Source organism: Cetorhinus maximus, chromosome 14, assembly GCF_964194155.1.
Source record: "Cetorhinus maximus chromosome 14, sCetMax3.hap1.1, whole genome shotgun sequence".
Lineage (NCBI taxonomy): Eukaryota > Metazoa > Chordata > Chondrichthyes > Lamniformes > Cetorhinidae > Cetorhinus > Cetorhinus maximus.
In genome coordinates, this window is record NC_135892.1 from 97,503,097 (window position 1) to 97,519,285 (window position 16,189).

At 42.2% G+C, this 16,189-nt stretch overlaps 1 protein-coding gene across 3 annotated transcripts in view; it reads right to left on the minus strand.

Annotated features, from left to right (window-relative positions):
• adpgk2 (ADP-dependent glucokinase 2) overlaps positions 1–16,189 on the minus strand; it is a 37,517-nt gene that overhangs the window by 10,912 nt on the left and 10,416 nt on the right. For all 3 annotated transcript variants that reach the window (XM_078557284.1, XM_078557285.1, XM_078557286.1), the window contains exons 3-5: positions 6,993–7,183; positions 3,020–3,116; positions 2,084–2,220 (exon numbers count right to left, since the gene is read on the minus strand). In XM_078557284.1, coding sequence (XP_078413410.1) covers positions 2,084–2,220; positions 3,020–3,116; positions 6,993–7,183 — 425 coding nt within the window. The remainder of the gene's footprint in view (positions 1–2,083; positions 2,221–3,019; positions 3,117–6,992; positions 7,184–16,189) is intronic.

Sequence of the window (16,189 nt, forward strand, 5' to 3'; positions counted from 1 at the left end):
GTAGCCTATTTTCTGCAGCATTTCAAAGTGGCTGTCTCTGCTGACAAGGTCGAAGTCCTTGGCGAGGGTTTATGTTGGCACAGCATGGGAACATGAAACTGGATTATCTCCAGGCCTGGGCAAATAGTATGGAGGCCCTGAGCTGCCCTAGCATCAGGGCCCAACCCCCTCTCTCAGTACTGTCCAAAGGAAAGGATCAAACCAGTACTGTTTGGTACCTATTCTGGTGCTGGAGTTGCCAGAAAGCTGCCTTGATAGATTACAGATGACCAATTACAGGACTCCAATCCAGATTTTCTGTCAGGGTTTACTCCCTTAGCCTTTTTCTCTCATCAGATATTCATAAGGCAGTGGGGCTACTTACCCATAGCTAGGGGTGTGGTTCATGGACATCAGGACGTAACCACATGCTGGTGGGCCTCTGTGCCATGCGTTTAGGGGCCAGGCCTTCTTCGAGTCCCCTGTAGTTTAATCTGGGTCCACAAAGTACCCAGTTTACAAATGTCACCACGGGGAGGCACTATAAATGGCTTGCTGATGAAGAGGCTATGTATTGCCAGGAGTGACTTGTTCTCTTTTCACAATAGTTATACAGCTAGCCAGCAATGAGAGCTAAAAGCAAGAGATGACAAGCAGACTGACCACTACCTACCACACTAACACATGATGCATTGTATCAACCGGAGATGCAAAGATGCAGCATAAATGTGATTAATGCATGCACTTGTTAAAAGCGAAACTCATAATTGCATTGACTTTCAACAGTATAACGACTTTGTTATTCCAGCATATTATTTGTAAGTACAGTTTTAGTTTGCATCTTTAAAAGCAAACAAAGTTGTAAAGATTCAAGGACCCTCACCATTACACATTGTAACTGCATCTTCAGAAAACAAACAATGAATCCTTTGATGATTTGATCTGAGGGTTGTGTAAACACAACATATTGTAATAAAGCCTTCTGTATAAGAGCATATGACTGGATTTAATAACTATAAATTACCTTATCAAATATTTAAATTCAAGTGCACTCTGAAAGGAAAAATTAAACATATACATTAAAACCAAAACACTTGAAATAGTATGGAAATTCGGAACACTGCATTATGGTTCCTTTGTACCCAAAATCATTTCAAATTCATTACAGTTTAGATATACCATAATTGTTATATTTCAGAAAAAGATCTTTTTCTTTAAATTCATTTTTGAACCCAAGTGTGTTTTAGTGTTGTGCACTAAAGTAGCATAGTGGTTAGAGTGGAGGAATGTTGGTTTGAATTCCATTATCCCCATGCTTCAGAGTTCCTGGCCAAACCTTCAAGATATGGCAGAGAAGACAACAATACTTTCCTATTGCAAAAGGTCACAGGACAGCACCGTAAAAGTAGGCATCAAGCCGCTCTCATGCATCTTTTAGTAATCCTTCACAAAAACTTCACTGGCACATTGGAAATAGCTCATGGGCTAGGAAACCAAGGAGGTTATATGCACAAAAAAATTCCAAAAGAATGACTGTGATACCATTTAATTTTCCAATAACGGGTGCATGGAACACAAATTAAATATCCAGATTCCAGGTCAAAAAGACAAACAAAAATTAGCTTTTGAGGATGCAAAATCCCTTTGCTTCCTCTCAGCGATATATTGATGGCGGTTAACAGACACAGCAAACGTCCAACTTCCAGGCTTGTGCCACTGTTACTCAGCACATAGGAAATTAGTGCCCAATCTGTATCTCCATACAGTAATATTGCTGAGAGGAGCTGAATCTACGTACAGCAAGCCATGACACTGTCCCTTGATAGTCACACTATATTGGGGTCTGGATTAGAAATTTGATCAGTGTGGGAGCTGCAAGAAACTGAAGTAGGAGAAAGCGGTGTTGATTTTATAACCAATTCTTTTTGTCAAGTATTGACATGTCAACCATTTTATTTGCTTCAGTTTCCAAAGCATCAATGCATTTATAAAATCCTAACCTCAGTAGACTCGTAACCGAAGCTGCAAAAGAGCATCTGCAACAGTCTTCTCTTCCTTAACAACTTAAGTTTGACATCACATTACACAACTGCATTCTTCTCACCTGGCTTAAAGGGAAAATTATCCATCATTTGAAGCCCACTAATTATCAGTAGAGATGGTTTAAACTGCTGGAGTTGTTCCTGAAAGTCCTCGAGTGACTCCAAAATGGGATTAGATGAGTCATGATGGACTATGAACCTAAGAGATCAAGCAGTGGACTATTTTCAGGGGTTAAAACTGTCAAGTACAGTACATTTAGCAAATTGACATTAACATGTTAAGAAGTAAACTACCACAGAAAGAAAGAGCAGATCTGGTGGACCACACATAAAATCACCATGTTACTTTATAGCTTTTCACCTTCAACTAAGGAGAACATCATTTCTTGGTTGATGTGCTAGATTCAAAACATGCTCTAAACTGAAACACTCATTTTACACATGTGTGCTGCCCTAATGGCAGCTCTGAAACATAAATGAATCACCCTACAAGTATCCTCAGATAGTTTCATCCCATCTCTGGAGCAAAACACCAAAGTGTCTGGAACATATCATAGGGCACAGAGAAATGAAGATTCAGACCTTCCCTACTCAGTTGTCAATTGAGCTGCACTGGAAATTCATTGAGTATGGATGCACTAAAAAGGAAAACTTTCTGGGAACTTCATGCCTTCTGTTTCTATCTAAATAAAAGGATAGAACAGTAATTGCAAGCCATGATGGCAGCTGGCAGAAAATTATGACAGCTGCAGAGGTATCAAACCAGATTGTAAAATTATAGGGGAAAACTTAAAAATGAAAACCCAAAGATTTTAAATACTAATTTGTATGCAATTTTTTTCAGAGACATTTTGTTTTACTTTGCACGAGTTGGTCTATAAAATAAGTTATGACGAATTATCAGCATGTAACCTGCTTAATTATTTTATTAAAATTGAATGATGATTTGGTCAATAACATTAATCATTAGTTTGCACAAACTGTTATTTGTTACAAACCTGTTTGCTCGTCTAGACACCAGCTTCCCCCATTTGGCACCAGTTGAATACTCTAGAATTAGATGAATGTCAGTTTCATCTACTGGTTTGCTTGTAACTGGAAAGGAAGTAAAAGAATTGTTTGAAGAATCTAGTATATGTTATTTTTATTATAAAGCCATTAACTAAAACATCAATATTACAACTCTAAAAAAAATATAGTTTTATGCCAATCATGTTAAAGATTTTAAGCTACTGATGACAATGAAACTGCTAAACATACTTTGCACGTAGAACAGAGCACACACGAGCATCAGTAGTAACAGCTCAAAAGGTATTATAGATTTTCTGAACTCCACTTCCCACTTTGTGAGGGCACGATCAACAGCAAAACTCTGGGACTTCAAAATCGCTTATTAGGATTGCAGGCTGCCATTTCTGCAACTACTGCATTGTATAAATATATTAACCTCCTGCATTGGCATTCCAACATATTGCACTGCTGCTTGGTAGGACATGAAATCACAAAAGGTTAGTATACAGGTACAGCAAGTAATTAGGAAGGAAACAGAATGTTGGCCTTTATTGCAAGGGCAATGGAGTATGAAAGCAGGGAAGTATCGCTACAGTTGTATAGGGCATTGGTGTAAGAAATTGGGGTCTTTAATAAGCAGGTATTTTCTGTATTTTATAGGATTATCTTAACAGCCTTGATTTTCTCTTTGGAAAGAGGATTTCTAAACACTTTGACCTTTGAACAGTCTTAGTTCAGGCTGCCATGTTGACATACCTAAGCTGGTAGAATGGCATCTTGTGCACTCCCTTATCTATGCAAGTGTTTAGAAAGGGCCAGGATATGACCCTCAGCAAGATGTAAAGTAAAAAGCTGACCGAGCAGGGTGACGCACAAGGCAGGGGATATTCCATTGGTCAGAATAGTTAGGTAGATGATTGGTAGCTTACCCAGTGTAAAAAAAAGTATATATATTGGTGTCATACTGGTGGGAGGGAAGAGGGAGGAAGTGTTGGTGAGGTGGCAGTGCTCGTCATGCAGCTGCCTTCTTCAGATGGAAGATGGACAATGAGGAGGAGGAAGCCAGAGAGGAGAGCCCCCTAACACTTCGACTAGAGAGCAGAATGCTGTTATCACAAGCTACTGAGATCAACATAGTCTGTGCCAACTGTCCATCTGTCCTCTGGAATCAGTAAACGGCTCTCAACTGTCACAGGTTGTATACTCTTTCCTGTCTAATTAGTTAATGCATCATATCCAAATTGCTGTTTCTTAATAAACCATCTTAAAATTACTTATGGCTAGTTGACTGCCTATTTAGGTACCTGTGGCCCTGAACCCTGGAATCCTACATTGATGACACCACACTTGGATTACTATGCACAGTTTTGGTCTCCTTACTTGAGGGATATATTTGCATCAGAAGCAGTTAAGAGAAGGTTCACCAGGCTGATTCCAGGAATGAAGGAGTTGTCTTATGAGGAAAGGTTGAGCAGTTTGGGCCCATACACAATGGAATTTAGAAAAATGAAAGGTGATCTTATTGGAACGTAGATTCTGAGGGGGCTTGACAGGGTATATGGGAGGATGTTTACTCTCATGGGAGAAATCCAAAACTGGGGGCACAACTTAAAAATAAGTGATTGCCTGTTTAAGATGGAAATGAGGGAGAATTTCTTCTCAGGGTTGTTAGTCCTGGCAATTCTCCTCCAGAGAGCAATGGAGGCTGGGTCATTGAACATATTCAAGGTCAAGTTAGACAGTTTTTTAAAAAATCAACAAGGGAGCTGTGGGCTTTGGGGGACTGGCAGGAAAATGGAGTTAAAGCCACAATCAGATCAGGCATGACCTTAACAAACTGCAGAGCAGGCTCAATGGCCCAAATGGCCTACTCCTGCTCTTGTTTGTTTCTTATGATCTTGCAGGACCTGGTGGAAATTTTGGAATTGACCGTTTGAAATTTGGGTAGGTGGAAAGGAAGGTGGGGGGAGGGAGGGGAATTAGAGTGGGATACCACCAATCACTCCCTCACAACAATGTTCCCTCGAAGCTGCATGGCCAAGCAGCAGCCTCAAAAAGATACCATGCAGGTCTCGTTCTTAGTAAATAACAGGTGCATGACCACAGAAAAATTTAAAAAGGCTGGGCACAGCAATTAATTTTTAAAGGAACACTATGTGAGGGCATCATTATCATAATCCTGGAGTCATCACATTTCACACACATCTCTTCACTGATGAATAGTGTGGCTATAAGAGGAGATTTTTTTTTAATGTTTTAAAAGGACAAGAAATGCTAGTACCTTATTCTGCTAAATATTAAAAAACTCTTCCCTGACAAACAGGTTAGAATTACGAGACTGAAACTAGGCAGGTTTGGTTACAGTAAAACCTAGCGCACAACCATTATGCCCCATCCACTATTACAGGGTACATTACATTTCTCTAAAAAGAAAATAATGGGCAAATTGATGACTTTACATCAACTGGATAGGAACACATAACAGCACTAATTTAAAATTAAAACAATTCTGAAAGAGATTTACATAAAAAATAGTGCGAATCAAGAAGTTGATACAAAATTGAAGCACCTCAAAAGGAGTAATTCATAAACCTTTGCAAATTATAGGTTCAAGTGCAAGGCATTTGCTTGTCCACATTGGAATACTTTGTGCTCAATTGCTATCTTGATACAAAGAAAAAAAAACACATTCATCCAACTTATTATTCTTACAAGTATACTTCTTATAAGCAAGTTATGAACAGTTTCTTAAGAGCTCTTTTTCCCCTGCTCTATGCCCAACCATGACATTGATTTCCAGGGCCGGTCAAATGCTACAAATGGTCACTAGGGGGTATGCAAGATCAGCTCAGTGACTCATCTACATTTTATTCCAGTCCAATTGAGTGTACCTTATTTACAGTGTACAGTATGTTCTAACAGCATACATGATATTGTGAACTAGATGATAGAAAGCCAATTAGATGGACTTTGATCTTTATCATCTAGCAACTTGTGATTCCATAATTATATTCCCAACCAAAAGCACCAATAAGATCACCACCCCAGCAGCATCTGATATTCCACCAAATTACTTGATATCTCTGACTGGAGGTGCAAAGTGGTTGATCAAATTCCACTGATTTTTTTCCCCCTGCCCTTGCCAAGTATGCACCACTCAATTAATGCCTTGCGTGATGTCAATTTTCTCCCAAACCTTGAATCAGTCATATTCTCCTTTAAATCTTCTGCTTCATTTACCGGCACCACCACCCCCCCATCTCCCACTCATTGCTATATTCAAATTTCTATTCTGCTTTCCTACATGTTACTTTGCATCAAAACATTGGTATCCAACTATTGCAAATTTGCTGCATTATGAATCAAAGGAAGACTCTGATCAGTGAGAGGCCCTCATCCTCAAAATCCTTATTGGTGTTTGCTACTACCAAATTCAACTACTTCACTGCCTTCCTGGTTGACCTCCTGCCCTCCATAAACTCCACGTTGTTCAAAACTCTGCAGTTTGTGCCTTGCCTTACACCAAGATGTGCTCACATCTCACTCCTTCCTTCAATGGATCCCTATTCCAATCCATTAAAATAAAAATTGTCACTCTTGTCTACAAACCTCAAGGTCAAGCTGCACTCTTATCTCGGAGAACTCCTTCAATCTTATGACCCCTCTCAACTATTGCCCTTCTGACTATTGCTCAACCACACCATTTGTGACAGAAAACTTTAGTAGCTTAGTCTTTTGGAAATTCTCTCCAAGTCTTGTTGACTCATTCTTAAAAACTTCAAATTTTGTCAATCAGCCTTTCCCACACAATCCATTTTGTCACGACAATTTTCTTACATCAGTGAGACACTTTGGGATGTTCTGTTAACTGGAGGTGCTACACCAAGCTGCTCATGTAGGCTGGTGCTTCCAAGATAATGCAAGTGAATTTAAGTCAAATATTACTTTATTGGTACAGACCAGTCACATGCTCCTGAAGGACCTCAATAAGGTCAGGCGTAAGATGACTTCCCATGAGGACTTCACACCCTTCCTTGGCAAGGCGATTTGCCATGACTGGTGCATTTCCACCTAATGACCATCGTACGCGAGGGAGACCCTGAGTGGCTGTCACCAACTTACGAAACAGTGTTTCATTGGAAATAAAACGTCTGGAAAAAAAAAAACACAATTTTGCCATTTTTTTTTTAAGAATAGGATCATATTTTAATTTTAATAGGATGGGAAGCTGCTACTTGGCCCTTTGCGCCTGTGCTGTCTCTCAAATAGTTATCCATTCAGCCTTGTTGCCCATACCTTGATCTTTAAAATATTTATCCTCTTCTGTTTTAAAAAGTATTAGCATTATGCCTTCCCTCCATTTCTAGTAGGGCACATCATGACCTTGCACTTTACATAAATGTTCTCATGACTACACCCTTTATTTATTTGCTGGCCATAAATTTGTTCTCTAGTTAGCAGCTCAAACTGTGGAAATAGTGCTACCCCAGTTCAAAAAGCATTCACAATTTTGATTGCCTCCATCAAATCTTCAGTTTTTTTTCTTGTTTTAATGAAAAGAGCCCCAGTTTCTCTCATCTCTTCCCATAACAAAAGCCATACATATCTCATATCATGAAAGCAAATATCACCTGAAGAACCCTTTCCTTGGTACTAGCATACTTAGACAAAAAAAAAACACCAATCACCTTGATTTATACAGCACCTTTAACAAGACAGAATCTAACCATCGTGCCTTGATGTTCAGCGGCATTACCATCACCGAATCCCCCACACTATGAACATCCTGGAGGTTACCATTGACTAGAAACTGAACTGGACTAGCCATATAAATACTGTGCCTTCAAGAGCAGGTCGGAGGCTGGGAATCATGTGAAAATTAACTCACCTCCTGACTCCCCAAAGCCTGTCCACCATCTACAAGGACTAAGTCAGGAGTGTGACGGAATACTCCCCACTTGCCTGGATGAGTGCAGCTCCCACAACACTCAGGAAGCTTGACACCATCCAGGACAAAGCAGTCCGCTTGATTGGCCCCACATCCGCAAACATTCACTCCCTCCACCACCAACACATAAGAGCAGCAGTGTGTACCATCTACAAGATGCACTGCATCACCATTCAGGTGAATCCAGAAATTCACCAAGGCTCCTTCAACAGCACCTTCCAAACTCATGACCACTACCATCTCGAAGAACAAGGGAAGCAGATAGATGGGAACACCACCACTTGAAAGTTCCCCTCCAAGTCACTGACCAATCTGACTTGGAAATATATTGCCTCTCCTTCACTGTTTCTGGGTCAAAATCCTGGAACTCCTTTCCTAATAGCACTGTGGGTGTACCTACACCACATGGACTGCAGCGGTTCAAGAAGGCAGCTCACCACCACCTTCTCAAAGGCAACTAGGGATGGGCAATAAATCCTGGCCCAGCCGCAAAGCCCACCTCCTGTGAATGAATAAAAAAAATCATGAGGAGGCTGATAGAGTAGCTAGGGAGAAACTGTTATGGCTCATAAAAGGATCGAGAACGAGAGGGCACAGATTTGAAGTGATTTGCAAAACAAGCAAATGTGATATTGAAAAAAAGCTTTTCCACACAAGGAGTGGTTCGACTCTGGAATGCACTGCCTGGGAGTGTGGTAGAGGCGGGTTCAATCGAGGCATTGAAGAGGGCATCAGATGATTATGTAAATAGAAACAATGTTCAGGGCTATGGGGAAAAGGCAAGGGAATGGCACTAAGTTATAATGCTCATTTGGAGAGCCGGTGCAGACACAATGGGCTGAATGGCCTCCTTCTGTGTCAATTCTGTGATTCTGTGAATTCTGAACATTATAAAACCACAGAGGCTATATCAAATTGTCCAAATGATTGGACAATGGAAAGAGGTAGAGAAGTTTAAAGAGGGAATTCAAGAGCTTAGGACCTCAGCAGCTAAAAGCCATGACCACCAATGGTAAAACAATTAAAATTGAAAATGCACAAGAGGTCAGTGTCGTAAGAGTGCAGATGTTGGAGGGTTATAGGGCCAGAAGAGATTAGAGATAGAAAGGGGTGAGGCCATGGAGGGGTTTCAAAACAAGGGTGAGAATTTTAAAACCAAGGTATTGCTTAATCAGGAACCAATATAGGTCAGTGAACACAGACAATGCTTGAATGGGATATGGTACAATAAGGAAGATGCACAAAATATTACTCAAAACTACCACCTACGCACTGCTATAGCATTCCATCTTTAGCTTTCAGCTCTACGTCTTTATTTATAAAGCTTAAGAACCCATCTGAATTTTCTTAAAGTATGGAAGAAATAGCAGAAGAAATATAAATTTCAGTTAAGGCTGATGGGTTAAGTTAAAATAAGGCAAGTCATCAAGTCTGAACAGATTTCATGCAAGGGAGCCTGACAGTAGCAGATACCAAAAATCAGTCTACAACCCTCCCAATACTGTGACTTCTATCTCTTGCTGTGCCAGTGTTTGGCCACTGGTTATACTGTTTTATTTTGGCTTCAGTCTGTTCCTGACTTGGGTCAAAGTACAAACCCCGAGCACCACTACATTGTATGGGTGACCTCCAACTTCATCACCTTTCTGCCCTGCAACCAATTCTATAAAACCCCTGGATCTTCATATCCACACACAAAATTAAACTTCTGTATTTCCTGATACCCTACCCTCAAATAACTCTGATGTCACTTGTTAAATCCATCTCCAAATGACGACTGCAGCCCATCCACAAACAATCACTCCCTACACCACCAGTGCACGGTGGCAGCAGTGTGTACCATCTACAAGATGCACTGCAGGAACTCACCAAGCCTTCTTCGACAGCACCAACCAAACCCATGACCACTACCATCTAGAAGGACAAGAGCAGCAGACATATGGGAACACCACCACCTGGAAGTTCCCCTCCAAGCCACTCACCATCCTGACTTGGAAATATATTGCCATTCCTTCAGTCACTGGGTCAAGATCCTGGAACTCCCTTCCTAACAGCACTATGGGTATACCTACACCATGGGGACTGCAGAGGTTCAAGAAGGCAACTCACCACCATCTTCTCAAGGGCAATAAATGCTGACCAAGCCAGTGATGCCTGCATCCCATGAACGAATAAAAAAACATTTTCCACCCACTCTCCATATCCCTTGATTCTCAATGCCCGTGTTTTAGATTGCCCAACCAACGAAAACAATCTCTCAGCTTCCACCCTAGCAAGACTCCTCAGAATTTTGTAATTTCAATTAGATCACCTCTCATTCTTCTAAACTCCAGAGAATACAAGCCCAATTTGCTCAGCCGCTCATCATAGGCCAGCCCCCTCATCCCAGGGATCAATTTAATGAACCTTCACTGTACTGCCTGCAATGCCAGTATATCCTTCTTAAAATGTGGAGACCAAAACTGTACACACCACTCCAGATGCAGTCTCACCAAAATCCTGTAGTATTGGACCTCTGGACCCCCCTAATATTGTCTCATTTATTATCAGGTTTTTTTTTTAAATGTACCCCAATAATTATTACATAACCAAGTCTATATGGCTTGAGTTTCCATATCCATTTGCTGACGCATTGTGACTACCACTCCAGACAACTCCATCACTTCTATTTCCAGTTTTTTTTTTAAAACTCCATTACTCCTCCTAGATCCTTTCCTTCAATTGCCATGTCCCTTTTCACTTCTCCCCTTCAGGTAGCGTACTATTCCAATTCCCAATGGTACTCAGACTTCCAGCTCTCCCGCTGCCATTAAAAGCAGGATGGCATCTTAGATAAACCTATAACTTACTTCTGTTCCTCCCTTGGCATCCTCCAATGGGTTCCTCTAGGCTCTTAGAATGGTCTTATTTTGAAGCAGCAACTCCAACTGCCCATTCTGCTATCTAATCAAAATTACCATCCAGCTTGTACTCTGGAATTAATCTTGCCAATTTCTTTCCCACACAATTCACCCTTCCCATTGTTGACCCTGTCAAATCTGCCAGGGGATCTCACCACTCTTTCTACATCTCCAAGAATGTCTGTTCAATTATAAACAAGGCCCTTGCCATCCATGAACTTACTGTGGATCATTGCACCTGCATCATAGCCTTGACAGAAGGCCTTGCCCCTAAATAAAGTCTTTCTGCCTGACTATACCTATCACCACTTCCTCAGCCTAAACTGTCATGACAACAATACGGCTTTTATCACCAAATCACACCTTGGCCTTACCCAACTCCAATGGTACTTTTCCCTTCTTTGAAGATTTCACCTTGTTCTACCCCTCCCAACACATTTAAAATCTTTGTTCTCCAACACCCAAAGTGCGATAAAAATTCTCTCATCTTTATTGCTTTCACCCCTCAACCTCTTCACCAAACAGCTTCTCATCCTCCGACTTCAACCTCCATCTCAACTTAACATGCACATTCTCTCCCTCCTCTGACTGCACTTCCCTTTTATCCTGCCTTAATCTCTGCCATGTTAACTCCAACTCACTCTCAGCCACCCCCTTGACCTCGCTACTTCCATCACATCGAATCACAGATTAGATCTTTCCTAATCATTTCCTTGTATCACTCTCCATCCACATTTCCCCCTTACAAACTACCTCCTTCTGTGTCCACCCTTGGGAGAAATAAACTACATCCAACTGGAAACTACACTTTCAAAATCCCAATTGATTAGCTTTTGGCAAAAAATCAGTAGATGGAGAGCCAAGTGCAATCTTACCTACACCTTTGATGCCCTAATCCCCAACAAAACCATTATTCTCTCAGCTTGGCAGTTTGCCCAGTATGGCTCTCCTGACCACTCCCTCATGTCCTACTAACACTGACTTGAATGGAGATGTCAGGCAATTGGTTTAACCATACACTGCCAGATCTGGCAGTACTGCGAGGTCCTGCTCTCATTTGCTCACTATTCCCAGATTATCCTGAAATCTAGTGATAACCTCTTGGCTTCTTTTCTCTACTACAAAGAATTTTCTTTAAACTCTCTTCTCCACCATAATCCAACAATAAGTGCAACAACATAAGCTCTAACTTTTGTCACTAAGACTGAGGCCAATCAGATGCCTCTGCCACTTCCCTCCATTCCACCAGCCCATTGGGCCAAACTTTCTCAAAAGTTCCTCATTGCCCTAGCACTGAATTCACATTTTTTTCTAGTTTCTCTCCCATCTCCCTTCATGTCCTCTGAGCTTATTTGACACTATTCCTACTAATCTGCTGACCACCCAACTTTATTTCCTGGTCCTTATCCAATTCTCATCAAGTACTGCCCTTCTCTCCTATAAATCAGCCATCATCACCCCTCCCCTGAAAAAGGCTTCCATTGGCTTCACCTTCCTTGCACTTTACTCCCCATGTCCAACCTGCTTTCCTCTCCATAGTCTTTGATTATGTTGTCACCTCCCAAATCCATGCCCTTCTTTTCCAGAACCCCACATTTGAATCCCTCCCATCAGGGTTGCCACCCCACCACTGATCAGAGCAGTTCTGGTTCAAAGTCACAAATGATGTCCTAATTAACTGTGACAAAGGTAAACTATCCCTCCTTGTCCTTCTCAATTTGTATGCAACGTTCGACAAGTCAGCCACACCATCTTCCTTCAACACCTTTCCACTGTCAATCCCAATGAGTGGACCTGCACTTTTCTTGGTTCCATTCTTGTCTGTAAACATAGATTCACTTGCAATGGCTTCTCATCCCACTCTCATTTTGTTACCTCTGGTGGCCCCCCAAGGACCTAGCCATGCTTCCCCATTTCAGTGCCAGCTGTAGCTTGGTTGGCAATACACCCATCTGAGTCAGAAGGCTCCAGGTTCAAGTCCAATGTGCACAAAAATCAAGGCTAACACTGCAATACTGAGGGAGTGCTACATTGCTGGAGGGGCTGTCTTTTGGATGAAACATTAAATTGAGGCCCTGCTTGCCTTTTCAGATGGATGTAAAAGATCCCATGGCACAATTTTGAAGTGAAGTTTTCCCTTGAGATCCTAGCCAACATTCAACATCGCAAAAAACAGATTACCTGGTCATCATCACATTGATGTTTGTGGGAGTTTACTGTCTGCAAATTGGCTACTGTATTTACTCCATTACAACCATGACTACATTTCAAAGTACTTCATTGGGTGAAAAACAAACAGACATCCAGCACAAAAACAGAATTACCTGGAAAAACTCAGCAGGTCTGGCAGCATCGGTGGAGAAGAAAAGAGTTGACGTTTCGAGTCCAACATGACCCTTCAACAGAACTGAAGTATAGTTAGGAGAGGGGTGAAATATAAGCTGGTTTAAGGTGGGAGGCGGGGGGAGAGAGAAGTTGAGGGTGGGGTGGTTGTGAGCACAAGCAAGCAGTGATAGGAGCAGATAATCAAAAGATGTCACAGACAAAAGGATCAAAGAGGTGTTGAAGGTGGTGATATTATCTAAGAAAAGTGCTAATTAAGAATGGATGGCAGGATACTCAAGGTACAGCTCTAGTTGGGGTGGGGTGGAAAGACTAACAAGGTATTAGTTGCAGATTTAAAAATAATGGAAATAGGTGGGAAAAGAAGAATCTATATAAATTATTGAAAAAAAACAACAAAAGGGAGGGGGAAGAAACGGGGTGGGGATGGGGGGAGGGGGAGTTTAAGATCTAAAGTTGTTGAATTCAATATTCAGCCCGGAAGGCTGTAAAGTGCCTAGTCGGAAGATGAGGTGCTGTTCCTCCAGTTTGCGTTGGGCTTCACTGGAACAATGCAGCAAGCCAAGGACAGACATGTGGGCAAGAGAGCAGGGTGGAGTGTTAAAATGGCAAGCGACAGGGAGGTTTGGGTCTTTCTTGCGGACAGACCGCAGGTGTTCTGCAAAGCGGTCGCCCAGTTTGTGTTTGGTCTCTCCAATGTAGAGGAGACCGCATTGGGAGCAACGAATGCAGTAGACTAAGTTAGGGGAAATGCAAGTGAAATGCTGCTTCACTTGAAAGGAGTGTTTGGTCCCTTGGACAGTGAGGAGAGAGGAAGTGAAGGGGCAGGTGTTGCATCTTCTGCGTGGGCATGGGGAGGTGCCATAGGTGGGGGTTGAGGAGTAGGGGGTGATGGAGGAGTGGACCAGGGTGTCCCGGAGGGAACGATCCCTACGGAATGCCGCCAGGGGGGGTGAAGGGAAGATGTGTTTGGTGGTGACATCATGCTGGAGTTGGCGGAAATGGCGGAGGATGATCCTTTGAATGCGCAGGCTGGTGGGGTGATAAGTGAGGACAAGGGGGACCCTATCATGTTTCTGGGACGGAGGAGAAGGCGTGAGGGAGGATGCGCGGGAGATGGGCCGGACACGGTTGAGGGCCCTGTCAACAACCGTGGGTGGAAAACCTCGGTTAAGAAAGAAGGAGGACATGTCAGAGGAGCTGTTTTTGAAGGTAGCGTCATCAGAACAGATGCGACGGAGGCAAAGGAACTGAGAGAATGGGATGAAGTCCTTACAGGAAGCAGGGTGTGAGGAGCTGTAGTCGAGGTAGCTGTGGGAGTCGGTAGGCTTGTAATGGATATTGGTGGACAGTCTATCATCAGAAATTGAGACAGAGAGGTCAAGGAAGGGAAGAGAAGTGTCAGAGATGGACCATGTGAAAATGATGGAGGGGTGGAGATTGGAAGCAAAATTAATAAATTTTTCCAGGTCCCAACGAGAGCATGAAGCAGCACCGAAGTAATCATCGATGTACCGGAGAGAGAGTTGTGGGAGGGGGCCGGAGTCGGACTGGAACAAGGAACGTTCCACATACCCCATAAAGAGACAGGCATAGCTGGGGCCCATGCGGGTACCCATAGCCACACCTTTTATTTGGAGGAAGTGAGAGGAGTTAAAGGAGAAATTGTTCAGTGTGAGAACAAGTTCAGCCAGATGGAGGAGAGTAGTGGTGGATGGGGATTGTTCGGGCCTCTGTTCAAGGAAGAAGCTAAGGGCCCACATCCAGCAGTTGTGAAAGGCCTTAAATAAATTCAATTCTTCCCATTTACAAGCTTCCCCTTGGTAACATCATCCAAAAGTGTTAATTTTCACATGTATGCTAATGCCAGCTCTACCTCACCACCACTTCTAAACTGCTGTTATCATCAGACTGCTTGTGCGACATCCAGTATTGGATGAGTATAAATTTCCTCTGCCTAAACATTGGAAAGACTAAAGCCATTGTCTTTGGTTCCTGCTACAAACTTCATTCCCGAGCTACCAACAAAATCCCACATATCCACATTAACACTGAACGCCTATTTCAACCTCCCTAACATCACCCAACTCTGCCCTTGCTGCACTTCATCTGTTGCTGAAACTCTCACCATGTCTTTGTCACCTCTAAACTAGACTATTCCTATTCATTCCTTGCCAGTCTCCCACATTCTACCCTCTTTAAACGTGATGTCATCCAAACGCTTCCTCCAAATTCCATTCACCAATGCTCCCTGATATACAGACTCCAGGTCAAACAGTTTCTCAACATTTAAATTCTCATCCTGGTTTATCCCCCAATTCCTATCTCTAATCTGCCCAGCCCCACAACCCTCCAAGATATCAGACGTAATCTAACTTTGGCTTCTTGGGCATCCCCAATTTTAATTGCTCCACCATTGGCAGCCGTGCCTTCAGCGGCCCTAAACTCTGGAATTCCCTTCCTATATCTCTGTTCTCATTCTTCCTTTAAATCTACCTCTGACCAAAGTTTTGGCTATCTACTTTAATAGTACCATGGATAGCTCAGTGTCAAATTTTGCTTTGTAAATGCTCCTGTGAAGCACCTGAGGACGTTTTATTACCTTAAAAAAGGTGCTATATAAATATATGTTTTGTTGTTAACAGAGGAAATTCTGATGGGTTACATTTAGATGCAGCATGTTATCAAAAGCCTTGCTTTAGGAAGTAATTAGGCCACAGGTGCAATTAGAAGGAAGTTTTTTTTGAAAAAAAAAGATTGGTTATGAATGGAACTGCACTAACATGAAAAGCAGTCACTAGTGATTTGCCAGAGGATCAGCATGTATGTTCACACATGTAATTGGAGCTGGAAATAGAACAAAGCTTTAAATTTACAGACAGCAACAGGAAAACCAAACAAAACAGTTTTGGATCAGTTGGCAAGGTGTATTGATGAGTAGGAAATGACACATGGACAAATTCAAA